A 26,044-nucleotide genomic window follows, 5' to 3' on the forward strand; every position below is an offset into this window, starting at 1 on the left:
ATGGCGACAGCTGATACAACATCCCGACCCCATGTAGAAAATTTGAAAAAGGGGGTTGATGATGACTAAGGAAAGGAGTTTTGTAGGTAATTTGTGTTACAAACATGCATTAGTAAGGATAGGTGGGGGACTTCAATCTTACCTTGTGTACCAATCCTAACTGTAATCCTGCCCCAATCCCAAATCTGCAATTTACCTTACAAAAATCCTTTCTAGAACACTGCCACAGCACACAACACTCGGACATATACCACCTACAAAATACATGCACAGCAGTAAATACATTCCCACAGTAGCCTTTCCTCTAATCCCAAAACAGAAACACTTACCCAAACTTTCAACCTAAAAGAAACAACAAACACACAACAAACCTAGACCTTACTCTAATACTAAATAGTAAAGACACACATGCAAGGCACAAACACCACCTACACCTATACACATCTGAAAGCTGCAGAAAATCAAAAAGGTTTAGACATTAAACCCAAATGTCACACCTTGTCCTCAAACCAATACTCTCATTCCAACACAGACATCACTAAAACACAAGCCCACTTACTCAGTGCTACATTCAACAACACACACACACGCGTGTGTGTGTGTGTGTGTGTGTGTGTGTGTGTGTGTGTGTGTGTGGGGGGGGGGGGCAATTAGTCAGGCATGCTTTTGGAAGGTGGAAAAACTGGAGTACTTGGAGAAGACGCACACAGACACAGTGACAATGGGTCTACATCAATTTATCAAAGATTCATTCTCGCAAACATTTACTGATTGAACCATATACAGTGAACGATCACTTCTGCAAACGCTCAGTTCAATTAATTACTTTTCAAGGGAAAGTAACTTGTTGCCCAGCATTTGGACTGTTACACAAAACACAATATTTCAAACCCACCCAGGTGGGAGGGCTGTGCCCCACAAACTATATATACCAACTCAGATCGCACTACAGTGGGTAAAAGGACAAATTTCTAATGCTGGACAACTCTACTTTCCTTGGGAAAGTAATTCGTTGAACTGAACATTTGCAGAAGTGAATGTTCGCTGTATATGGGTCGATGAACGAAGGTTCATGGAAATGAATCTTCGATAAAGCAATATAGACCAAGACAACATGCTGACTTAACAGAGACAGTAACAAAAGTCAAAACTGATACCCAAATCCTGGAACTGAGAGGCAGAGATCTTCTCAATGAGCCATGATGCTATTTCTTACTGTAAGCTCAGCTGCCCCAAGCAATGAGAAAGAACTTGGGAAGTCAGCACACAACCACATATCCAACTATGAACCCTGCCTGCTCTAAAGACTGCATATTCAGGACAGCACACTTTCAATACTGAGAAAAAAATGGTTGCAATCACAGGCTTAAACAAACAAACCAACAAGCAAAAAAAAAAAAAAAAGCCAGCCTGCATTTCTGAAAAATTAAAAAAAAGTATTTACTTTATTTACTTATTTTACATTTGTTGACCAGGAAAGTCCGACTGGAACGAGATCGATTTACAGTGGAGGCCCGGAGAGAAAAGCTCCACATTAAACAATAATTGTGAAAGGTCATAAGACAAGCAAAAACACACAAGAAATAATACATACCTACAATGGATTTGTTTTTATCAAGTTTAAATTGCAGAAAAATTTGGCCCCAGATGGCAGTCAACTGAGGAGATTCCAACACCGTAGCATAAAGACAGTAAGACGTAGTAGTGAGGAACGTGAGAAGGAGTGGAAGAGAGAAGGAAAGTATTTATGTAATGCACGGACAGAGCAGAAATCTATATGATGTGACTTAAGTGAGCTTTTGAACTGTGTTACAGACGATGCAGAAGATACATTATGGGGGATGTTATTCCACATTCTAGCTATGGTACAAGAGAAAAGAGCTTTGCCAGCAGTATTGTTAGCATTTAAGATACATAGGAGAGTTTTTTTGGTAGAACGGAGAGGAAGATTTGCTGAGTATTGTGTCAGTAGTTGGTTTAGTGCTGGAGTTTTGTGAGGATGCCTTAGAATGCTGTAAGCAAGAACTAGCTGGTGGTAACCAAGTAACTGAGGAAGTTCTAGCCACTGTAGTTGCTTTAGGGCTAGGCAGTGATGGTTTCTAAAAGCAAAGTTATTGGCAAATTTCGCAGTTTTAATGTAACATGATTCAAGTTTGTCTAGGTCCAGTTTCATGACTTGGGTTAGGATTGGTGTTGCATACATTAGGGTAGACAATAAGTGGATTTGGGCTAGGGTGACCTGTGCTTTATCATATAGGAAGTTTTTGTGTCTGTAGAGTTCCTATTTTTTTATGAACTTTTTGATGGTTTGAGAAATATGGACAAAGTGAAGATTTTTGTCTATTTCTACACCAAGGAGTTTAGTATGGGGAGAGGGAGAAATTACAGTGCCATTACTGGAGGTGATAGTGAAGGAAAGAGGAGAGGTTTTAGATTTGTTGGGGGTAAAAAGGAGTAACTTGGTCTTACTGGGATTTAGGATAAGTTGGATATCAGTAATCCATCTTTTCCACGGAGTTGAAGGATTCCTGGGTAAATTGCTGTAAAGTGGTTAGGGATGGGGCTGAGCAGATTAGCACTGAATCATCTGCGTACTGTATAAGTGAGGCATGGTGGGTGGAGGTTTGTAGTTTGTTGGTGAAAATGGAGAATAATAATGGCCCCAATATTGAGCCTTGTGGTACTCCTGTGGTAGTTGGCAGTAGAGGTGATAGCACACCTTGCCATTGGACAGATTGTTTCCTGCCAGACAGACAGTTTTTGAACCAGGCAATAGTAGAGGGGGCAAAGAACAGGGAGGATAGAGTTTCTAATAGTATGGTATGTGAGACCATATCAAATGCTTTGGAGAGATCTAAGAATATAGCTGATACAAAATTGTTGTTGTTTCTAAGTTGGTTAACCTGATTAGTAAAAGAGAGAAGTGCAGTAGTTGTGCTATGATTTGGGCGGATGCCATGCTGTGCGATGAAGAGATTATGTAAATTCAGGAAGTGCATAACTTGAGTGTGAATACATTTCTCAAGTAGCTTAGATAGGGGAGGTTAAAATATTAAAAATCTTTAACTTAAAATAAAAATTTAGTAAATACACCACAGCCTTTTAAAATTTAAATTCCAGCACATCTCATTGCACGCCACAATCAACTACTTAAACTCCTTTGGAAGCTATGGTCAGTATTATAAAACTATATGATTGCTGAAAAACAATGTAAAATACAGTTTAAATTAACTGATCCAAGTTGCAAGCTCTTTCACAAGCGTTTTAGTGGAAGGGTAGGTAATGCAGAATTTAGCACTCAAAGGGTCACAGAAGAATTAGAAGCACCAAAATGCTTGGAGAAAAAGTGCATAAGCTGGACTAGTGCCAAGAAGGCATAGTACTGTTAGCAGCTGTAGCCACAACCAGCTCAATTAAATATCAATTGATTTACACAGCAGAAAGAAAAAGGAATCTTGTATAACACTGTAAATATGTACACAAACTCTCTCTAATTAAATAGTCAATGTACAACTCAAATTTTAAATAAACAGTGAGAAACTAGTTTAGTCCACGGGTTCTTGAAAGTCCCTCTGGTTGCATCTGAAAACCAAAATGAATACAATTACTAGTTTTAGCTAGAAGTAAATGTTGCACTCCACATAAACAGGAAATACTGTGAAATCAGTGCATTTAATGTACCTTGAAATATGTTGTCCTATTTTCAGCTGAGCAGCTAGATGACCCCCACACCTATTCTCCCTTGGCATCCACAATCCAAGGGGCTCTGTAGAAAAATAGTAAGCAGCAGCCTGTAACTAGTCTGATAACAACCCACAGAAAAACTATATTTAACATTAGATTTTGCTTACACTGCTGCTGAATAAATAGTTTTTAGTACATTATCATAGAATAGGACCTGTCTTTTCTCTGGGTTCTAGCCCCAACCCACTCTGCTCAGGCACACTATGAGCAACTTCACTACTCTCCCTACACACCAAATATCATTACATTTAGTGACCAAAGCATATCACCTGACCCACACCCACCAACCAAATTATTAACTCTACCAGCCAAAACACATCACCTGATTCTTCTCTACACATACCAGCCAATACAGCCAACCAATTGAAACCTAATAGATAACCGTTAATTACAAATCAGAAAACAAACTTCACCCCACCATTCTCTTATCAAACCATGTACCAAATATGCATATCCCAATATTATTTTGTAGTTTTCTTCCTCCCATTTCCTCTCTATACTCTTCTATAGCTATTTCACACCTCCCAACATTCGTACACATTTATTCCCCTAAAAGAAACTTCATCCATCTTAAGCCTATTTACTACTTAGGAATCATGTCGTGGCTACACACAAAGTCCTCCACAAAAAAAAAAAAATACTTGCACACACTGTCCACAGATATAATTTTCTAATTTGGCCATTCCTCTTTAGCAGAGACAAAATCCTACTCAAAACGTACATTACTAACCTACATCAAATACATTACCACATACTCCAGTGCAAAACAAAAGTACCAAAACTACTCCCCCATAACCTCAAAAACACCACCACCAACCCTAATAAACTAACAGAGGGCACAGACGTACACCCCAACACTGGCCCAACAGTAGCCCCACCTAAACAAACCCAACACCCAGCCTCCCTGTATACAAACTCCCCTACTGAGAAATTCTCTAAAAATACAACAAATCCCAGTTTCTTCCTCCAGCCTACAAGTATATAATCGCTATGCCTGCAACATCTGCAATAAGATAGCAGACTTTCATGCATGGATTGAATTCCGTCAACCCCATATTCTACTTATCACTGAAACCTGCTTGAGACTTGAAATTAAAGATGAAGAAATAATTTCTCCCAGTAACACCATCATTAGGAAAGACCAACTATGTAAATACGATGGTGGTGTGGTCATCTTTCAAGCCAACTTACAAATCCATAACTAGCTCTCAACTATTCCACAATACAGCAATGAAGAAATACTAATAACCAAACTTTACCTAAACAATCAGAAATCCATAATCCTTGTAGCAGCCTAGATTCCCCCCCCCCCCCAAATGCCAAGACTAATGAAAACATACTTAGCTGTTTATCACCTTCTTTCAAACAAGAAACCATCCTGCTCAGTAACCCTAACATAGACAGGAACTCTAACAAACCTAACTCTATGCCCCATAATATTAACTGCTATCACGTCGCTCAGCTGATCCAACAACCAACCTGACTTGATGAAGTATCCCTGACTAGAATGCATATTCTTAACAAACCCTGAAAAAATTAAGCTAGTTAGCACTCTTCCAGACTCTCTTGGTGATAACCCAGCCTACATAAAGACAAAATACCACAAACCGCTCAAATGTCTATATTTCAACTCTGAGAAAAACTTAAAACAACGTGACTGTGACCCTCCCACCTCAAATATTTGCCTCTAGACTAAGCCATATGTGACTTCAATAACTCATTCTTAACCATACTAAACCAACAAACCCACTGAGACTTGAGTGAAAATAAATTCTGTCCCGTGGCCCAAGCTGAAACTAAACTCATGAGACAGACAGGATGCCTGGAAAGAATGTCACAAAACTAGGATCCAGTCCTACCTAGATACATATTGGTACCTCAGAAACCAAACAAAAGGTACAATTTTGTTATAATTAAAAGAACTTCTCCACAAACCAGACCACATGTACGACCCCCTACAAAATTTTTACAAAAGGTAAACATCCTAAAAACAGGCAGAAAACCCAACCCAAATCCTTTCCCATCTAAAAATCAGCAGCTACATTACAGAAAAAGTCAAGAAACCGTTCAAATCCAGTACTCTACTTAGCTCAAACAAAAATAACCTATAGTCATCACACCCAACCCCCCAGACCATAGCTCTATACTCCAACTTAACCCAACAACTATCTAGACAAATACCATAAAAATAAATAAACAAACGGAAACCCACAAAACTAGATCAAAAAGCTGCAATCCAAATACCTCAGTAAAGCCACTGACACTGTTTGCTACCTTGTATCTATCCTAATTTATTTGATCCATTACAGAAAATTACATCCCAGTCCTATAGAAAACTCCCTTCGTAATCTGATTACACAATGGTGGCACATCTACTGAACTGTCAAACTGTCGCCCTATAGCAAGCATTCCCACCCTTGCCAAAGTACTTGAAAATGCATACAGCAGCAACTCCTAGCTTTTCTACTTGATAACCAGTTGCTTTCTTCTACCCAACATGGCACCGAACACAGCACCAAAACTGCCCTGCTAAATTACCTAGATACCATTAATCAAAATAAAAACTTGGGTAATTTTGTCTCTACCCATTTCCTGGACTTGCCAAAAGCCTTCAACACAGTATCACATCAACTATTCCTCCAATGACCAAGTCTTACAGGTCTCAACTCCCTCAACTAGCTGGTTAACGAGCTACCTAAACAATGACTCCAAGTCTGTAAATTGGAAGGACTCCCACTCCACCGTCCTTCCAATTCTGACAGGAGTCCCCCGAGGCTCCACAAATGGGCTAGTACTTTTCAATATCTTCATCAACAATATGCACAAGCAATCAAATCTCACCATCTTAATACAGTACGTCTGTGACTCAACCAAAGTTTGCTCAGCCCCAAATCTTCCCACCTTAGAAATCATCATATGGGAAGATTTCACCACTATAAAACGTTGACTAAATATATCTCAATTATTATTAAACCCTAACAAAATCAAACTAATCTTATTTCTTTCCAAACACATAAAACAATGCTGATCTTAATATTATCCCCTCAAACAAAAAAAACTGAAAATGTCACCAACACAAAACTATTACGTTATCATTGATAAGGAAATAATTTGATATGCACATTGACACTGAAGTTAAGACACCATGTAAACTGTGATCTCTTTACAGAGCAAAGCACCTGCCAAGTGATCACAACATAAAAAACTGCCACCTCCCTTCTCCTGCCTAGCCTCCTGTATGCCTTAAAGATGTTCACAAATGTCAACTCTTAAGCCAAACAAACTAGAAAGCACCTACAACAAAATTAGCAAATTTACCCGCAGGCTCCCAAACCACTCCCACCACTGCATGGCACTCAATACCCTCAATGGCATGAACTTCCTTAACACATTACCCTCTTCCAGCTACTCACAGCACACAAAATACTTCACCATACACTTAAAAACACCCTCACTGTCAAATCGCATCCCAAAGGCATCTATCAAACAGAACCCCAAGATCCTCAGAACTTAAAAGTAAATTTTGCTAAAAAAATCAAATAATTATTATGGTGACTCACTATTCTCTGTAACCATCTCCAAGGCGTAGAACAAACTTCCAAACCACATCAGATTTTTAAATAACCTGCAAGAATTTAAATCCACCCCCAAATCTACAGTTTAAATCCTAGCTTTGTCCACTATGGATACTATACAAATGTGTTAATACAGTATTTGTGATTTTACTCAACAAGGTCTATGTTATAACAGCGAACGATCAAAAGATCGAATGCTGTTATATCGACCACAAAAGAACGAAAACAAAAAAGAGCGAACAGCCAGAACAGCAAATTTTTTCCCAGGGAAAAAAATTTGCTGTTCCACCCAAAAAAAAAACACACACTAAACACTATTTTAAGTGGGGGGCTTCGCCCCCACCCCTACTTAAATATACCAACTCAGAGATCGTACTACAGTGCCGGAAACGGCAAAGTGACAGAAGCGGCCAAGTGACTTCTTTCCCAGGGAAAGAATCCGCTTAAAAGCCTCTTCATTTTGCGTTTGACATTTACAGTTCGAAGAAGACGCATTCGACATAATGCGTCTTCGTTCTTCTGACAGGAACCCATCTTAAACATGATTTCTTTAATCGGATATGCTTTTAAATAATGTTTGTTGACTATTTGCTTTTAAATACTTTGTAAATAATGTCTGTTAACTGCTTTTATTTTGAAAAGTCAATAATGTATTTCTATCTGTGTTCTGGATCTTTTTTCACTACCTGCCCTACACAGAAATGTGCATTTCAGTTCCCAAATGGACTTTCCCGGTAAACAAAAGTAAATAAAAAAAAAAAAAAACTATATCCCCAGCTAATACAATTCTAAGATAACTGAACCTCATGGGAAATAAGGATACACTACAACACAAAGTAAAACCCCCTAACAGCAAACTGGACAAATTAAAGTTGGAGCTGCACAGACTAAAACTGGGGTCAACAAAGCATTTTTGCAGAGAAGCAAGTCTCTCTGCAATCCACCATCCCACTTCATGTAAGCCCACATACTATAACTCTATGATCACACCACCATGGGGAAGAGAGAAATACCAGTTAAGGGTAAAAAAAGGCTTGAACAACTGCAATCTTGCCACAGAACTGACTTGCGCAAAAACTTTTTAGTATTTCCAATTTGGATAAGCTGAGACAAACCATGTATAGTGCTCCTGGAGTTACCATTTATCTAAAACGAACACTGCCCTGGCAAACTATGAATGACTTGCAATTTTCACTCTAACTTTGAAATTAGTAGTGCAAAACAGATTCACATGACAAGAATATATGCAGGAAGACCCGCTACATTACATTAAAAAAGTCAGACACCACTAAAGAGAGCTCAGGATAAAAAAAAAAAAATCATTAAAACCAACTCTACCATTGAAATATGCATCTACTACACTGTGTAGCAAGCAAGACCATAAAAGCTTTTATCTTCTCAAGTTCAGAGCTACAAGGCTACAGTTTTGAATGTGCCAACTAAATGCAAATTTGACAAGCTGAAGTTTAAAGCAAGTCTTTTAAGTCACATGCCACAAGGGATATTTTTTTCCTAGTCTTAAACTTAGTGCACTCAGCAAAAATCCCTGTGTGAAAACTACAGAAATGTCCATCCTTGCTACTGCAAGAATAATTTGCTTTTAAGTTGACTAATTAAATAGCAATCCATCTGTACCTAATGAACACTAAACATATGGGCCACATCATCTCCCCGTTAAAGGAGACACTATAATAATGTTGTGCGATTCATTTTGCTGGTTAATAGTACACACTATTAATGATGATTATTACACTTACTTGCCAAAAGCAAACAGGATAGAGCCACGACATGGAGTTGATGCACAGAAATGTCATAACGATCCATAAACAGGTCAAGGAGGTAAACAGCAAGATGACGAGCAGTGGGGCACAGCCGATAATGATTGCTAATAACTGCAATTAGGTCTGCAAAATAGCGCCTAAGACCTATTTGGGGAGAATGGCCTTTGTAGCACGACAGCTTCAGCTCCTAAAATAAAACAAATTATTCTGTGTTAAAATATGTATATTTTAAAACATTTATGCTGCTACTAATACAAGTCAAACCAGGACATTTTTTTCCTATGCATCTCACCTGTTTATTTAGGACACTCACACATGAATGATTACATCAAAGGTTGTCAGAATACCCTCTCAAAACGGTGTTCACCAAAGGCAACACTGTAGTACAGCCTATCTTTTGTAAATCATACTATTAAGTGCTCTGAAAGCATCTCCCTTTGTAAATTAAACTAGTTATTACTACCAAACACAGAAAATGTCAGCAGCATGGCATAAATAATGATGTTAAATCCAAGAACTTGTCAAAATGATATTAACTCTTCTGGCTTGGATACAATGTGCCCTGATTATGTATGTGGAAGTGCGTGTGTGCATGGCAATACTACCAACCATTGCTATTCAGGTACCAGGAATAAATTCCAGTCTCAAACCACTGGCTTTCATAAGAATAATTCATTCACAGTTCCATACTTACATACACACATACTAATTAAAACTCCTCAGTCATAAAAATGTCTTTATTACATCAAAAGGCAAGTTAACAATATACATTTACAAAAATGATGCATTCATTTCAGCATGGGAAATAGGTACTTAACTGAACCACCGTTGATAGTAAAATGTACAGAAATGCATAGGTAGCATGTAATGCTGTCATTTCTGACAACAGGTATTTTTTAGGGAAGCAAGTCTGAAAGTGTATGTGTGGATTGGCAGTGACCTGTCATGTCGCACCCTCAGATCTATAAAGGTTTGTGTGCCAGCACTGATTCACTGTTTTTGTATTTTTTCGTTTTCATCATAGTTTTTAGTCTGTGGAGTTTATATACAATTAAGGGGGTGTAGGAGTGCAGGGGGGGGGGGCTTGCCCCCTGCAAAACTTTTTTTTTTGTGATAGAAAGCATTGTATCCAACAAATATATCAGTTGTAACTCGGTCAAAGGAGTTTTCAGTCATTTCTGTTCAGTGTTTTGTGATACAGTCAAATGAGCATTCAATCAATCAATTAACATAAATCCTGGGAAATACATACCATCCAAGAATAATTTGTACTGCAGGTGTATCTGTGGACAGAAGGATAAAACCTGGACTGTCACCCAAGTGGTACAGGTTTAATTAGCAGCCTGGGTACAGGAAGAACATGCCTAGGAAGGCGGGTGTGAGGACATGCATCCGACTCATCCAGTCTGGGGATGATGGCAGCTTGAACCCCCCCCCCCCAAAACTAATACCTAATGAAGGCTGGGTGTAGCTGCATGAAAAATCAGGACAGAATATATGCACCCACATCCAAAAGCCTACTTGCTATAAAATAGCGGTTAAATATGCCTAGGTGCTGGGTCCAGTACTGTGGAACTAGCACACATTTCTAAGTAATAAATATTTGGCAGATGAGAAAAATATGCAAAATTAAAAAAATACACTTTTTTTGCTAAAACAAAACAGAAAAGTATAACCAAAATATAGTTGTCTTTTCTGCAAAATACTCATACTTATGTGGCTGTGAAGTACAACATTTCAGAAACAGAATATTTTCAGTGTATTCATTAGCAATAAAATCACCATATGAAGATTCCATTCATGCAAGTTCCACTTTTTGTTAAACATATCTATGAAAAATTGACATTCCATGAAAACTTGTATTCCGTGAAGCTAAACTTAGTTAAGATCTTCCCTTGTGTGGTACTTTTTATAAATTTATATACAGACAGTCCCCCAAATATCATTGAAAAATCATCAAGAACTGCTAGCTTTCCTCAAAACCCGAAACAAGTACTTGTAACTGATCTGGCCAAAATGCCACCTCAATATGAAAACTTAAGAGTTGCCCATTTCTAACTAGATTTAAATGCATAATCCAAAAACCTCATTTAAACTGCACTGACAAAAGTCATCATGTCTACAAGGACACTAGTATGATCGAAACCTACTGATATAAGTAAAATGGTTCATAGGAGATTACTAGTTTAACAGCTCAATACAAGCCTAGACATTTTTTTACCCAAGTTTCTGTCTCTAGAGAGGGTCAGCAAGCAGCGTTTTGACAATTTTTACAGACTGCCTCTGTCCATGAACAGGGGCGTCACCCCACGAGTGAATTTGTGATTTCCTATTCAGTGGTCCAGATTGTACTTGAAGATGGTCAGGGAAGGGCTCTGCTGTACATGAACAAAAAACCTATTTCAGAGGAGGAGCATTCTCATAATTTTTTTTAGCCATCACAGATACAGGCAGCTCAGTTTGTTTGAACTAGTTTGACTTTTTTCTCATTTGGGTATTATTACTGCCCACCTCCAACTTTTAAGATTTTTTTTTGTCTAATGTAAAAGCTAGAATTGTAAAATTTTCCAGAAATTCCTTCACCATTTTGGGTATTTAATTTGCTTCACACTCTGAGTTTCTAGTTAGTAATACATTTGTCTTCTAGCCTTCTTCCTTATCTATTTCTGTGCAAATAATAGGGAGATAGTTCCTAAACACCCATGATTTTCTCAAGACCAACTGCCATTTAATTGTCTGGGTTTGAGAACTAGTGCAACAGAGGACAAAGAAGAAAGACTTACAGCTAGTATGAGAACATGGTGGAGAACTGGCAGAAAGAACAAGTCTTCATCTTAGCCCAGGAGTGACACTCTTGCATTGTGCTGGACTGGAATGGTACATCAGCAACTGCACATTAAAGTGTTTTGGTACGATATAGCACTGAATCACTGCACCTGACAACCTAAATGATGTGATGAATTTTGCTCAAGTATATCTGCATTTATTTGAGCTATTTTTAAATAAATAGGCTTTATAAACTTTTTAAATTAAAACTATGGCGTAAATAAATTTATCACATTCCTGTGTGTCATGTAAGGTGGCTGTCCATATGACTTAAAGGAATGCTTCCCTGCACATGTGCAACGTGTCCAAAATCTATGAATGCCTCCCATGTTTTATCCTCGAGTTATGCCACCGACGTTAAAATTTAGTATTAAACCTCAGTGTCATCAGAATGGGGAAACAGTTTCATGCAGGGTTTTTTTTTTGTGTGTAAAAACATTTGCTGATACAATGAAGATGCAGATTGTCAGTTTATGCACCATATATAGTGGTCTAACAGGCAAGTCACGAAAGCATGACAAAATCTTTTAAACGAAGATGGAAGAGGCGAAGAATAATAGAAACAGAAGTGGGTATTTAAGCAGAAGACACAAGGTAAGAGATGCAGAACACAGAGAAACAGCCAAGTGTGAAACAGTGTCTGGGTAATCATGTTCTGCAATATCAGGAGCATGGAAAAGAAACAGCCAAGTGTGAAACAGTGTCTGGGTAATCATGTTCTGCAAAATCAGGAGCATGGGAAAGAAACAGCCAAGTGTGAAACCGTGTCTGGGTAATCATGTTCTTGCTGCAGTATCAGGGGTATGGGAAAGAAACAGCCAAGTGAGAAACAGTGTCTGGGTAATCATGTTCTGCAATGTCAGGAGTATGGGAAAGAAGATGCAAAACAGTGATGCGGGGGTGGGGTGGTGGTGGATGCAATTAGTATCATGAAAAACTTGACAGAGATGCCTGGGTATAGGTTGCTGACGAATGACAAGGAATGGAGAAAGAGAATAGAGTAGCGATCTACAAAAAGGAAGACATCAGATGAGATATCAAAGAGAAGCATGCCGAAACAGTAACTGGGCAAAGGTGCAACTACAATTAGAAGGCACATTAAATGCCCTGGTAGTTAAGGAAGAGAAGAGGGATGGTCTGGTGTAATGACAAAATGATGAAGTGTGTTGTCCAAACACAGCAAGAAAGAATGAGTAAAACACAGTAGATGTTGAAGTAGTGGAAATGAGAGAAGAGGGCAATATTAATGGGGGATTCAGACAACAGCAGACTGAGATTCCAAGTTCCAAAGCAGAGAAGGACAGAGAGAGAGATGACTGAGGTCTGGGACCATGAGAGGTTCAGACATCTGTACCAGAAAGGAAATAGTCCTGGACAAAGTCCTAACCAGTACAAAGAAAATACAGTTGTGCTTACCCATAACAGTAGATGCTTGAATTCCTCACTGCTGCAGTAGCCTTTAGGATTTATGGGCTGTGTCCTGGCTAGGACACAACAACCAGTCAGCTTCAAAAACCTCAGACTCTCTCCCACACCTTCACTCTGTCTGCTGATGGGCAGGCTTGAAAAAACAGCAGTCAGAGTAAAGAATCTTCAGGACTGTCTCACCCAAAAGTGAAGTAGCATGCTCATCATGAACTAGTAAAAACAATTTAATATTCCAATAAATAACTACATACAAAAATAAGGGTGTGGAAGGTGGGTGCAGCTACTGCAGCAGTAAGGAGTTCAAATATCTACTGTTGTACTAATTGCAACTTGCACAACTGTACTATACTCATTATTCCTACTGCTGCAGTAACCCTTAAGCTTAAAGAAAATAAATAAATAAAGAACTTCCTTAGTTACACTCATTTGCTCACCCAATATTCCTGATGAGTATTCTGTATGGAATTTAAGTCTGCCACCTCATTATACTCTGAGAACATATGCTCCCAGGTACCTCCATTTGCCATCTACTTGAAGAAAATGTTTTTGGAATCTGCTTGGGGTGTAAAAGTATCTATGCAAATGCTTCCGGGGAAAAATCCTAAATCTTCTAGATTATGTTGCCTATTTGGGAACCACACACGTCCTCCCATAACTTATTTGTGACTTGCATATTTTCTCTCTCTTTCCAATCTTTTCTGACCTCTTCCGACGGATTCCTATAGATACAGTGCAATACTTTATATGCCCTACTAAACATCTCTAACAGCAGCTTCTGTTCTAGATGCAATTAAACACTGAACTAGTGCTGGTCTTTTATTTTGGATTCCCTATCCCTTTCTCTTTACCTCTGCTATAATCAATCCCTGATAAGGAAGGCATTCACTAACCTCATCCAAATGTCTTCTTGGCCTCTTCCCACTATATTACCTTTCCTTCTCTAATCAATTTGTTCCCAATACCTTTGTTCCTTTGCCAGCTTCATTCAGTAAATTCCAGCACCTTCTTGCACGTTCTCTGTAAACAAAATTGCAGAAATCCCTACCAGCAGAATCACCTTTCTACATTCCTGTGTTGGTTTAGTTCTTCATATGCTTTCTGCTACTTTATGAATATAATATTCTGTAGGACTCTAGTTATTCCTGAAGAATCTGTCCCCCAAAATCCCATTCTTTCCTTATTTCTTGAATTACTCCCCTACTCCATCACTTTCCATTTTGAATTGTAACTTTCTGCTTGTGTCATGTATAAAAGCCTTAACCATGTAGCTGTAAAACAGCCCTTCAAATCAGGTAATGTATTGTATAATATCCAGGAATTAATTAAATATATTGTATCAAAAAATAGATCTCACATTGGAAGATAATTTATTACAAGGATTAATTGATGTGGAACTGTACAATTTTCTAAAGGTAACTAAACCGGTTATACAGGCAATTTTCAGAATTCCGAAAATACACAAATGAATAGAACCCCCCCCCCCCGAGGCCAATAGTGACATCACAGGGATCTAAGACACAGCCATTGGCTATTTATGTGGATACAAAATTTAAAAACTTTCATTTAAAATATCCACATATTTTAGTTGACTCTTGGGATTTTTTGGAAAAATTCAGCACCATCCCATTCAATGACAATTTTTTGTTTGCGACTATAGATGTCAAAGATTTATTCTCGGTCATTCCCCACAAGGAGGGATTGGAATGGTATGAAAATATGCCAATTGATTTTCAAATGTTGAACACTGACAAATTCAAACTGGTACTGGATAACATGGAATTGGTTTTGAAATACAACTTTATTTATTTTCAGGGAGATACATATCATCAATTGGATGGAGTAGCGATGGGGTCAGCATGCGCCCCCATCTATGTTAATATTATAATGTTGTATTGGGAATTATTACATGTTTTTCAGTCCAGGTTTAAACAAAACATTGTGAGATATTATAGGTTCTTGGACGATATTTTTATTGTCTGGGAAGGTGCTCAAGAAACTATTAATGAATTTATGGAGGTTTTGAATAGTAGTACTAATTTTTTAAAATTCACATTTGACATTAATATGGATGGTATACATTATCTAGACGTCAGGATAGACAAAGACTATGAAAAGAAGAACTATAGATCTATTATTTATAGAAAAGAATGCCACTCCAATTCCTATTTACATTATGAAAGTGACCACCCACACTATCTCAAAAAGAACATAGTTAAGGGTCAAATGATTAGGGTGTCAAGGATGACATCTGACCCTAATGACTTTATTAGAGAAGTTAATATTATCCAGAACATGTTCAAGGAAAGAGGATACCCAGAGAGAATGATAAGGAACATTAAAAAAGAAATTAAGAAACGAGATATAGATTATAGACCATTATTGTTGCAAGAGACAAGGGTTAATACTAATCTAGTACATAACATGGATAGATTAAGTAATAACAAAGAAAATAGGGTGAATACTAACCATGTTTACAGCAAAAGTGAGAGAAGAGGTTTAGATTTACCATGACTAGTTTTAACCTATTACTATGATATAGGATGGATGAGAAGAAGTATCAATGAGGTATGGAACATGTTCAGCAGAATGCCCACTAGAATACCTATATTTCAAAAACCATTAAAATATAGCCTCAGGAGAAACATGAATTTGAAAAATATTTTGGAGAGGGGAAAAGGTGATAATCAGGGGGCATGTACTAAAGTAGGCACATACAAATGTGGAATATGTGCTCAGTGCCCCTTCATATTGGGTGAAAAGAAACTTTATATTCCTAATATAGGGTTAAAACTGAGGAGCTATACTTATTCTAGTTGTTATACTAAGGGGGTGGTATACTTGGCATAGTGCAAGACATGTGGGGCTTATTACGTGGGGAAAACTGACAGGAATTTGAGGAGTCTTATTTACGAACATGTCAGGGATATTAATAAAAAGAATGGGAATAACACCCTTTATAGGCACGTTTTAAAATGTACCAATATGAATATTAAATTTTGGGTATTGGAGGAGGTCAAGCAGAGAGAGAGGGGTGGTGACTGGGAAACATATTTGGAATACCGGGAGATAATATGGCAAATTAGATTAGATTCATGTACCCATTTAGGAATCAACGAACACATCTCCATCAAACCAGCCTTGAAATTATTGTCATTGAATCCCAAGAAGAAACAACAATAATATTTCAGCATTATAAAGATTTCTCATATATATTTTTATACAATATTTTAAAAATATATATTAATATTTATATATACATATAAACACATTTATTTATATACGTGTTTACATATTAATCTATAAAAAAAGTTTATATGTATAATGTCAGTTTATATTTATTATTTATTTATTACATACACATATTTACGATTTAGAATATACAGTTATATTTATAAATTTCATAGTTTTTTTATAATATATATTTATATTTGTATTGTGCTAATATTTTTATTAACTTTTAATTTTAATATTTAGCAGTTTTTAAAGTTACAGTGTTCTACATATTCAGGTGTCTTGAGAGATTTCCTGCATTGTTTTTGCACATTTACAACGGTTTTTCCCTTACTTTCATGAGAGCTTTTATTCACTCATTTATCACTAGGAGTACTTTGCACAATGTTTTTATTTTATTTTATGTTATTGAATTTAATGGCAATACCACGTTCCTGAACATAGATACTTGTATTATTTATATTATTTACAGTATGAGATTGATTATGAAAATTGTCACTTGGTTTATTATTTTTTGATTGAGCGCCAACGAATAACCAATGAAATGCTAAGAAAGGTTATTTAAATAAGTTGGTAATTCAAAAATGAGGATTCTGAATAAGTCTCATGTGATGAGATGAAAGCACGCTAAATCCATTTGTTTTCACACATTCTTTATTTTATATTTTTTGTTATCTCTATCTTACTTGTGGATTATCTTTTGGAATAAAAGTGTTGCACCATTTGCTGAGTGTTTTTTGTGGGTCCGAAGCACCAGAGGAGGACAGCCTTTAGTTACCAGACAGCGTTTTTTATTATTTTTATTGTTTTTGGAATAATCCTAAACCTCCTCGTTCTATTCAGAGATCAGCTTATCCCCACTTGATTCTTGCCCTCCCCCCAAAAAAAATCCTTCAACTCGTTATTAATTACTAACCACAACTTCTCCTTTAGTTGATAAAAATGTCTGAAATGTATACAGAATCAAAAGGACTAAAAACATTTTTACTGCTTGTATCTTGCCATCCATATCCATAGGCAAGAACTTACAGTTCCTCAGTTTTTCTATTATCTTTTGTTTAGTCCCTTCCCACATATCCTTAGCTGCCATAACAGAATACTTTTTATCCCATAATCCTAAAACTTAATCTTATCGTGTCACATAAGTATGGGTATTGCTGAACCAATTCATGCATGGGTACATAGTCTACAGCTATAGCTTTTGTTTTATTTTCAGTAACGTTACAGCCTGAAAAAATCTGGAACGGTCTCAGAATGTTTCACAACAGTGAGATGTCTTTTTCTAGTTCTATCAGTCACAAAATAATATCATCTGCAAATAAAGCCAGCTTTGCTTGAACACCATACCAATTATATTTTTCAATTTGAGTCCCGTATTTTCTTCGCCAAAGATTCTAAATAAAACACAAATAGTAAAGGTGAAAGGGGACACCCCTGCCTGGTGGTTCTATTTAGACACAACTTAGTACGGAGCCCTCCTAATGTGATTTCTTTTTTTGCCTCCAATCCCTCAAATGTCTTTTTAATTAACCTTACTATTGCATCAGGAAATGCAAATGCTTCCATTACCCTACTCATAAAATTTTAACCTACTCTGTTGAATGTTTTCCCTGCATCAAAATCCACCACTAACATCTGTCTTTTCATACAGTCTGCTTCTCTTTGGGTCATCATCGTTTTATTAATGTTGTCAAATGTTTGCCTCACCTCCACAAAACCACATTGGTCCATATTTATCTACTTTGGATTATCATTTACTTTGCTATATTTTAGCCATTACAAACATAGGCAGTACTCACACAAAATAAATGGCAAGAGCATTACAAAACAAGACTAGTCACCAACCAAAATGAGAAGTAACACCTCTGGCAGACAAGACGGATTGCACACAACAAATGGTACAGTTGAAGCAGTAAACAGTTTTTAATAAATCCAGTTGTGCCCTTTTGTCTCAAAACAACAAAGGGATTTCATCAGAATCCAAGACAAATACAGCAATTAATTTTATACTAGTCACTCATGTCATCAGACGTTTAAAGATATAACCACCCATTAACATAAAATAAGACACATTAGCAAAAACATAAGTAAAATGTATATACAAATAGACCATGTAATCAACAAATGCCAAGCAGTTATCAAAACAAGTAATGAATTACAATTTTTCTGAACTAAGTTGCAGTACCAAATGAATGGACAAAAATTCATTTAAACCTGGTGGGGAGTTGGCATTAAGCTTGATCTGCCAAAATAATTCTTTACATTCATGTTTTGTTTCGCCATCTCTCCCACTCAGGTTTATATTAACCTTCTCTAAAATGCCAGATTTGAATTCAATATGTCCACCACTCAAATGAATGTCTTTAGAGCATTATTACTGTTCATATTCTTTATAATTTGTGTAGTCCTCAAATTCTCTTCTTAAGTGACCTTTCAGTCTTGCTCACATAATAACCAGGGCAGGCAGAACACTTGGTGAAATGCACTATACCCGAAATTTAACAATAACCTTTCTGAAGTCTCAGGGTGGAATTAAATTCTGACAACTCCTATACACTCCCGTTTATTAAACTGTTTTTAAAAGCAAAAGGGCGGGCACTTTTGTATTGTAAGGAGTTGCTAAAAGCTGGTTTCCTGTACATTTTAGATGTAAAACCTTCATTGGCATGCCCAATCTTGTCATCCAAGTAGTTCATAATATTCTCGTCAAAATTAAAAGTGAATTTAAAAGTAAATGGTTGTGCTATTGAGGCAAATCAAAAAAAATGAGAATAGTATCCTTAGGAGCTTCTCATAAAAGAAAAATGTCATCCAGGTGCCTCAAGTAAAGCCTTCAATACTTGATTGGGAATTAAACACAATGCTTCCCATAAGCTGAAAGAACAAAACTGGTATAAACTGGGGCACAAACACCCCCCACGGCTATACCTTTAATCTGTTTGAAAATATCCCCTTCAACAAATATGAAATTGTTATCAATTACCACGGAAACATTTTCCATTATTAAATTAATCCTAGATGCTGATAAAAGTCACAGTTGACCAAACTATTATGAAATAGATTCAGGCCTTCATCAACAAGCATGGTGGTGAAAAGATCCACTGTAATTGTAAGAAATCCTATTTACTTATTCTAAAAGTCAGGTGTAAGCCTACCAAAAAATTCCCATGAGTCCTTTAACATGTAGGACTTGTTCTGAAATATAGGGTTAAAAAAGCCCATCAATAAAGATGGCCAAAGGATACATTTTAGACCCTTCTGCCACTATAGTTGGTCTAAACGGAGGATTTATTATACCCTTGTGATATTTTGGAATTTCAAAAATTGTAAGGATCATACATTTACGAATCCTCAAGAAGTCGTAAGTGGTTTCAGAAATTTTAATTAAAAAAAAAAGTCATAGAATGCTATTTCAGTTTTATTACAGGCAATCTTCTTCTTCTTTCAGCTTTTTCCCGGTTAGGGGTCGCCACAGCGGATCACCTGTCCGCTCATGATTGGCAGTAGAGTTTTACAGTGTCGAGTTGCCAGCCCGACGCCCAACCTTCCACAGAAGCACACACATGCACACACTCACACCTAGGGCCAATTTAGAGTATCCAGTCCACCGACAGCATGTCCTATTGGGATGTGGGAGGAAACCGGAGCACCCGGAGGAAACCCACGCGACTACAGGGAGGACATGCAGACTCCGCACAGAAGGCACCCCAGCAGAGGATTGAACCGGAGAACCTCTTGCTGTGAGGTGGCAATGTTAACCGTTGCACCACCGTGGCCACCCTAGTTTTATTACAAGCAATATTAACTTCATTTCTTGAGACTGGAATATATGTACTGGTCTCATGAACAATAATAAACAAAACACGAGTAATCAACATCAAAAATAGTTCCCCCACCCTTAGCAGGCTTCATAATTTGAGCTATCCTTACACAATCTAGGATTGCTTCTTCTTTTATTTAAATTACATTTTCTAGGATGTTTACTTTTTCTAGCAAGTTCATAGATATTTTCAACACATGAAACTTCAAAGGGTTTTGTCTGTATAAACGTTAAATCTCTTTTCAAATATAGAAAAATGCTCTCAAGTGACAGAGACTTTACTGTAATGAAATATATTGTACTCCTTATGGGAGAAAGTAATTTAGTCAAGGTTTGCTATGATTACCATATCTTATTTTTCCCCTTTCCCTTGGTACCTCATCTCATGATGGTAAATGAGGAATTTTTCCTGTACAGACCTCCTTGAGCATGGGTCAATATGTTGCTATACTCTGCCAACCATTCTGTTCTGTGTAACACTAGAAATTCCTGTTCATTATTAAAATCATAAGACCCCTATTTATACATTTCTTTATTTTCTAATACCTCAGGCATAGTGGATAATTCTACTCAAGGGCTCGTACCTGAAGGGTTCTGAATGAAATCTGAAAAAAAAAAAAAACAAAACAGCTGTTTATTATTCAAGGGATAAGACATCCGATTACATTTTTACAGACATAAGCAGTTTTTAATCCTGGTTTAGAAATGAAATAGACCTATACGAAACTGAAATCAGATGGGTCTCTACTATCTTCAGGTACTACAGCCACCACAGCTTTTTTTCCAGGATGTTGGCACCTTCTCCCCCTTTTAAAACACTGAAACAAAATCTTTCAGACCTTTATCACTTTCTTCCCTCTTAGCTTTCAAACTTCCACCAGAATACCATCTATTCCTGAAGACTTTCCTGCACACTGGGTACACATCACCAATTTATCTCATCTCCATTCTTAACTGTTGAGCCTCATGTATCTCTAACCTTAGAGTATGCAAGTTTTCCATATATATTCCCATTTGTGCTTCTTCTGGACTTCGTTATTTCTATGCTTATTCATAAAATTTCCAAAATACCTCCAATACCTCAACAAGATCTCTGGTTATTTTCCTTGTTATAGACTCCCCAAGTTTGGCAACAACTCTAAGCAGTTGTGCCAAAAGCTTCTGTGGTCTGCAATCCTTATTAAAAAGTTGCTTAAAAGCAATCTAAATTCAAGCTCATTATCCCGATACTCCCTTATTTTCTCTTTAGCTTCTTCTTGTTCCAGAAGATTCCCCTTATCTTGCAATATTTTAACTTTTCTCCACCCCTGTAACTAATTAGTACTGTTCTGTAACAAGATCTTTTATTTTTATTTCTACCCTATTTTTAAATTCCATTTTTATTTTATCTCACTCACTTAGAACTTTTGGAATACTTTTTATTTTCCATAATAAATGCCTAGCTAATTTCCACTACTCATTCCTTAAATCTCTCTAATAGGTAGGTGGGGAAGTACTAGTGTCTCATCTTGCATTTTTATCTTGGTAATTACTGGTGGGAAATAGTTATTGGATGTGTGCCAAAGTTATAAATTAAATGCACATGTTCCTGTGCAATATAATTTATCTAGTCTTCTTACTTTGGTGAATAATACGTACAGAGTTCCTACTACTGAAGTCACCTCTTTCATACCACATTTTCATAAATTTCTGCAGATATCTACATTTTTGTTAAAATTCTTCTAGGCCCCTAGATAAACACTCATTGTAGAAAATTAAATTCCCCACCTATAAATAATTTTCCATGGTGAAAGCGGATTATTTCTTCGGATTTTTTAACGATCTGTAATAGCAGTTTTAGGTAGAATATAAATCCATGCCAGAGTAATCCTCATTCCTTGCCAGTAGCCAGTTCCCAACACAAATCTGCCATTATCTCCTCCTTCTATCACTACTGGAGCTCTTCTGGCAATTACTGTAAGTATGTTTATTTTCCTTTGTTCCTGATATTCTACAGAATATCCATCCAGAAATCCTTTATCAAACTCATAGGCTCAATTTTTTCCCCCAAATGCATCTCCAGTAGCATTGCTATTTGTACTCTACAATTCAAAATTGTTCTTTCCTTTTTGTCTACACATGAGACTATATTCCAAGATAATACGTAAAGTGTCTCCATTATGATAAGAAGTCATTCCCACATATTATACATGGCAGCTTTCTTAAACTGTCTAATCCTAGATTTTGTGATACATAAATCCATTAATGTTTGGCAGTTTAATCCTTTACACAGTTCTTTTTTCTTATCAATCAACACTGGAACCTATGAGAAAGTTTAAGACAATTGGTTTTAAGAAAAACACTTATACAAAACCCTACCCATCACACATCAATAAACTGTTAACTTAATACAAATATACATAACTCTGTACATCTTCAAATAATGAAGTTTAACCCAACTAATAAGAACATTTGTACCAAATAGACAACTGCAAACACAAGCCCCAATTATCTTGAAAGTGAATTTATCCATGCCAAGATGCATGTCATTACTGGTGTTACTACTTAATCTAATTGGTGTCTGTTCTTTTTTATCTTTATCCCCCCCCCCCACCGATGAGAAAATAACTTGCATGCTTCTAGAAATCACTGAGTTTTAGCCTTGAAGAAACTAGTGCTCTGTGTTTTACTGCACTATTATCAGTTTGTCTCCAAGGAAACAAAGAGAATAAAGAAAAATGCAGTCCTCTGCTACAGCCTGAAACACAAGCTAAAGCATTTACTACTAAATGAAAATGTATCATATTTAGTGGTCTCATATTTGTTTCCATTTAAAATGTATTAGATTAAGGCAAGGGTCTTAATCCACACACTCACCTATGCAAGACAGAAAACATATCATCTCTCTGTATATATTATGATCCGTGTACTTCTGCACTCCATCCCCCACCTCAAACAACCCAAGACTACAGCCTACTAACTTAAACATGCTTTCATCCAGCTTTTCTTCTCTTTTTAAACTGTAATGCCTACATTTCCTAAAAATACATCGGTTTACTTTAGTAATATTATCAGATACACAAACTAAATACTTTACTATAAATTAAGCAATTTATATTGTAAAAAAAGTTTTAAAAAAATACTGTCAAGAACAGAAAATATTTTACTTACATTTACCTTTTTCCTTCTCCTCCTCAAACTACTTACAAACATTAAGGGCATGAAGTGAGGCAAATGCTTTTCAGTTCCCCACAAATTTAACAAAGTAAACAAAAGTCCAATCTTTCCACTTATTCTTATACAACCCTATTTCACAAATGCAATTTTGATGCTTTGCAGTCTCACATGTATGCTTTGTAGTTTCATATGTATTAACTATTTTCTGTGTTGCTGGTTTTCTTGCTGTTCATCTCCATCTCCCAACCCCAGATTCCAGTTCAATTCCAAGGTATTCCCAGTTCTTCTGGTCAACCCCTGTGCTCTTGGTCTCTCAAGCATTTTACTTTGGAACAGTGGAAAAGGTTTCACTGGCAAAGAATCTTCACGTGCTTTATTTTCAAATGAATGAGTAGAGTCCTCTTGTCATTTTTTGTTGGACAAACTTTTGCATTTCCTAATTAACCTGTTCTGCTTTAGAAATAACTTTGATCCTCCAGGAAAATAAATATTATGAAGACAACTGGATACAGTAGCTTGAATCTCATGCCTGCCTCTTGGCATTCCCTGATTACTGCAACAGATTGGTTTCTCTTCTGCCTGGTGTACAGCAGATAATCATTTTCCACAAACTTTGCTGTCTCCAACTTTTAATACTTTGCCCTTCTGCCATAGTTTTTGTCAGGATCAACTTTTTCTGCTGGTAGGTTTGCAGCTTTGCTAATAAAAAGGTCTTGGCTGCTTTCTCATAGCCAGATCTGGAGCATACACAAGGTGTCCCCTTTCATTGAACAGTTCCTGCTTTTGAATACCAGAGCTGTTTATCTGTGTTGTGCCTTCATAAAAATAATTTTGTTCCTTCTACTTTCTCTGGTACAGCAGAGAATCTCAGGATTTCCCTACACGTTCTCCAATTCTACAATTTTTTTCAACATTTTTGCTTGAACAGTCTCAATCAGCCAGACTTTTCTTCATTTCATCCTCTGATTTTTGCAATTTTCTCAGCTCATGTGAATATCTGTTTACAGCTTCTTCCATTTTTTCAGCCTTTTTTTATTTGATACTCTTTCAGTGTTTTATTTATTATAATCAACTGTTAGCACATTTGACTTATTTTATCCTCTACATTGGCGTAAGACATGGCTTCCGGTAAAGCTGAAGCTTGAAATGCGTTTTGCTGAATAGCTGCAGGATTCTTAGCAGTGTGTTTCTTCACATTTTCTAGACTATTTTTTTTAAGACCTCTTAGTTTCTTCTTTGCTGGCATCCAGGTACTGCCCCTACTAGCCAGTAACCAAACTTTACTCTAGCTGACAATAATACTGACTGTTTCTCTGTTTTAACACTGGTAGAACTGAAATTAAGCATATGATCAGTTTGCAGCTATCTTGGAAGTCCAGGGGAACACAATTGTTATGAAAAAATTATATATGCAACAGACAAATATGAAATGTCTTAGGAAAGACTGTATGACAAGCATTTAATTTAACATAATAATGAATATATTTTAAGAAAACCTAACTTGGAAACATAATTAAATTCTGTATTTGTAATACCATGAAAACCTTTCTACATCTAAGAGACAGGGGAATGAAGGAGGGAAGTGTGATAAATGCAGTGAAAGTACAAAACGATCAAAGGAAAATAAAAATACTCAAATCATGCTGAGATAACCTTTGTGCATATAATTACACTGGATATACTTGAGAATGGAGCACAGTATTACACAGAACTAGTAATGGATCCTGCACAAAGCTCTGTAGGCACCAGTCTGGGGCCCAGTGCTAGTGGGGTGGGGGGCATCAATGTTGCAAGTAGTATATATAATTCAGCAGACATCATCACAAAATGTTTTGGTGCAAAATCATGACTACAAAGTTCCATAATTTTGCATCAATAAAATAAAGGACTTAAAGATAAATCTTCCTCACCTGGTCAGTTTAATTTCTCCAACTCCTTTGGGTTTCTCATGTTATGACAGAAATGGATCCCATTCCTCAGTCAAAATATCATTAAAGTTTATGAAATTATTATTGTTTCAATCTTTGATGTTAAGAGTGCTCTTTGCAGCACCCACAACATGCCTGGGGAATTGACACCTTCTGCAGTTCATACAGAGTTGCATGTATAGGTAACACATCGACAGAGGACTGTAAATCCTTTTGCAGGAGACCCTTTTTTCCTACTAGTATTGGAAATGTCTGGGTATCCTTCCTCTACATTGCCCTGCGTTCTGCCTGCAAATCCTGATATTTATGACCGTGTCTCTCTGTATGCAAGACACTAATCTAGGAGTGTAGCAATTTCAATGATCATTGCTACTTTTGTCTTTTCATATCTAGTTTTCGTGCATCTAGTTTTGGAACTGTTGGCAATGGGTGATCCCATGTAATACAAGCTTCATCATTCTCTAATGCTTTGTGGCTCAAGTTTCCAATGCTTCTCAGCTACTTCAGTACTGCAATGTTTGCACAATTCCCCAGTGCAACAGTCTTGCCACATTA

At 36.8% G+C, this 26,044-nt stretch overlaps 1 protein-coding gene across 1 annotated transcript in view; it reads right to left on the minus strand.

Annotated features, from left to right (window-relative positions):
• Positions 1 to 26,044, minus strand: part of LOC122789337 (cyclin-J-like) — a 292,505-nt gene that overhangs the window by 120,328 nt on the left and 146,133 nt on the right. The window contains exon 2 of the mRNA XM_044056705.1: positions 9,077 to 9,287. Within this exon, the coding sequence (XP_043912640.1) occupies positions 9,077 to 9,287 (211 nt within the window). The remainder of the gene's footprint in view (positions 1 to 9,076; positions 9,288 to 26,044) is intronic.

This window comes from Protopterus annectens, chromosome 14.part0, assembly GCF_019279795.1.
Source record: "Protopterus annectens isolate FY-2018-M chromosome 14.part0, PAN1.0, whole genome shotgun sequence".
In the NCBI taxonomy this organism is placed as follows: Eukaryota; Metazoa; Chordata; order Ceratodontiformes; family Protopteridae; genus Protopterus; species Protopterus annectens.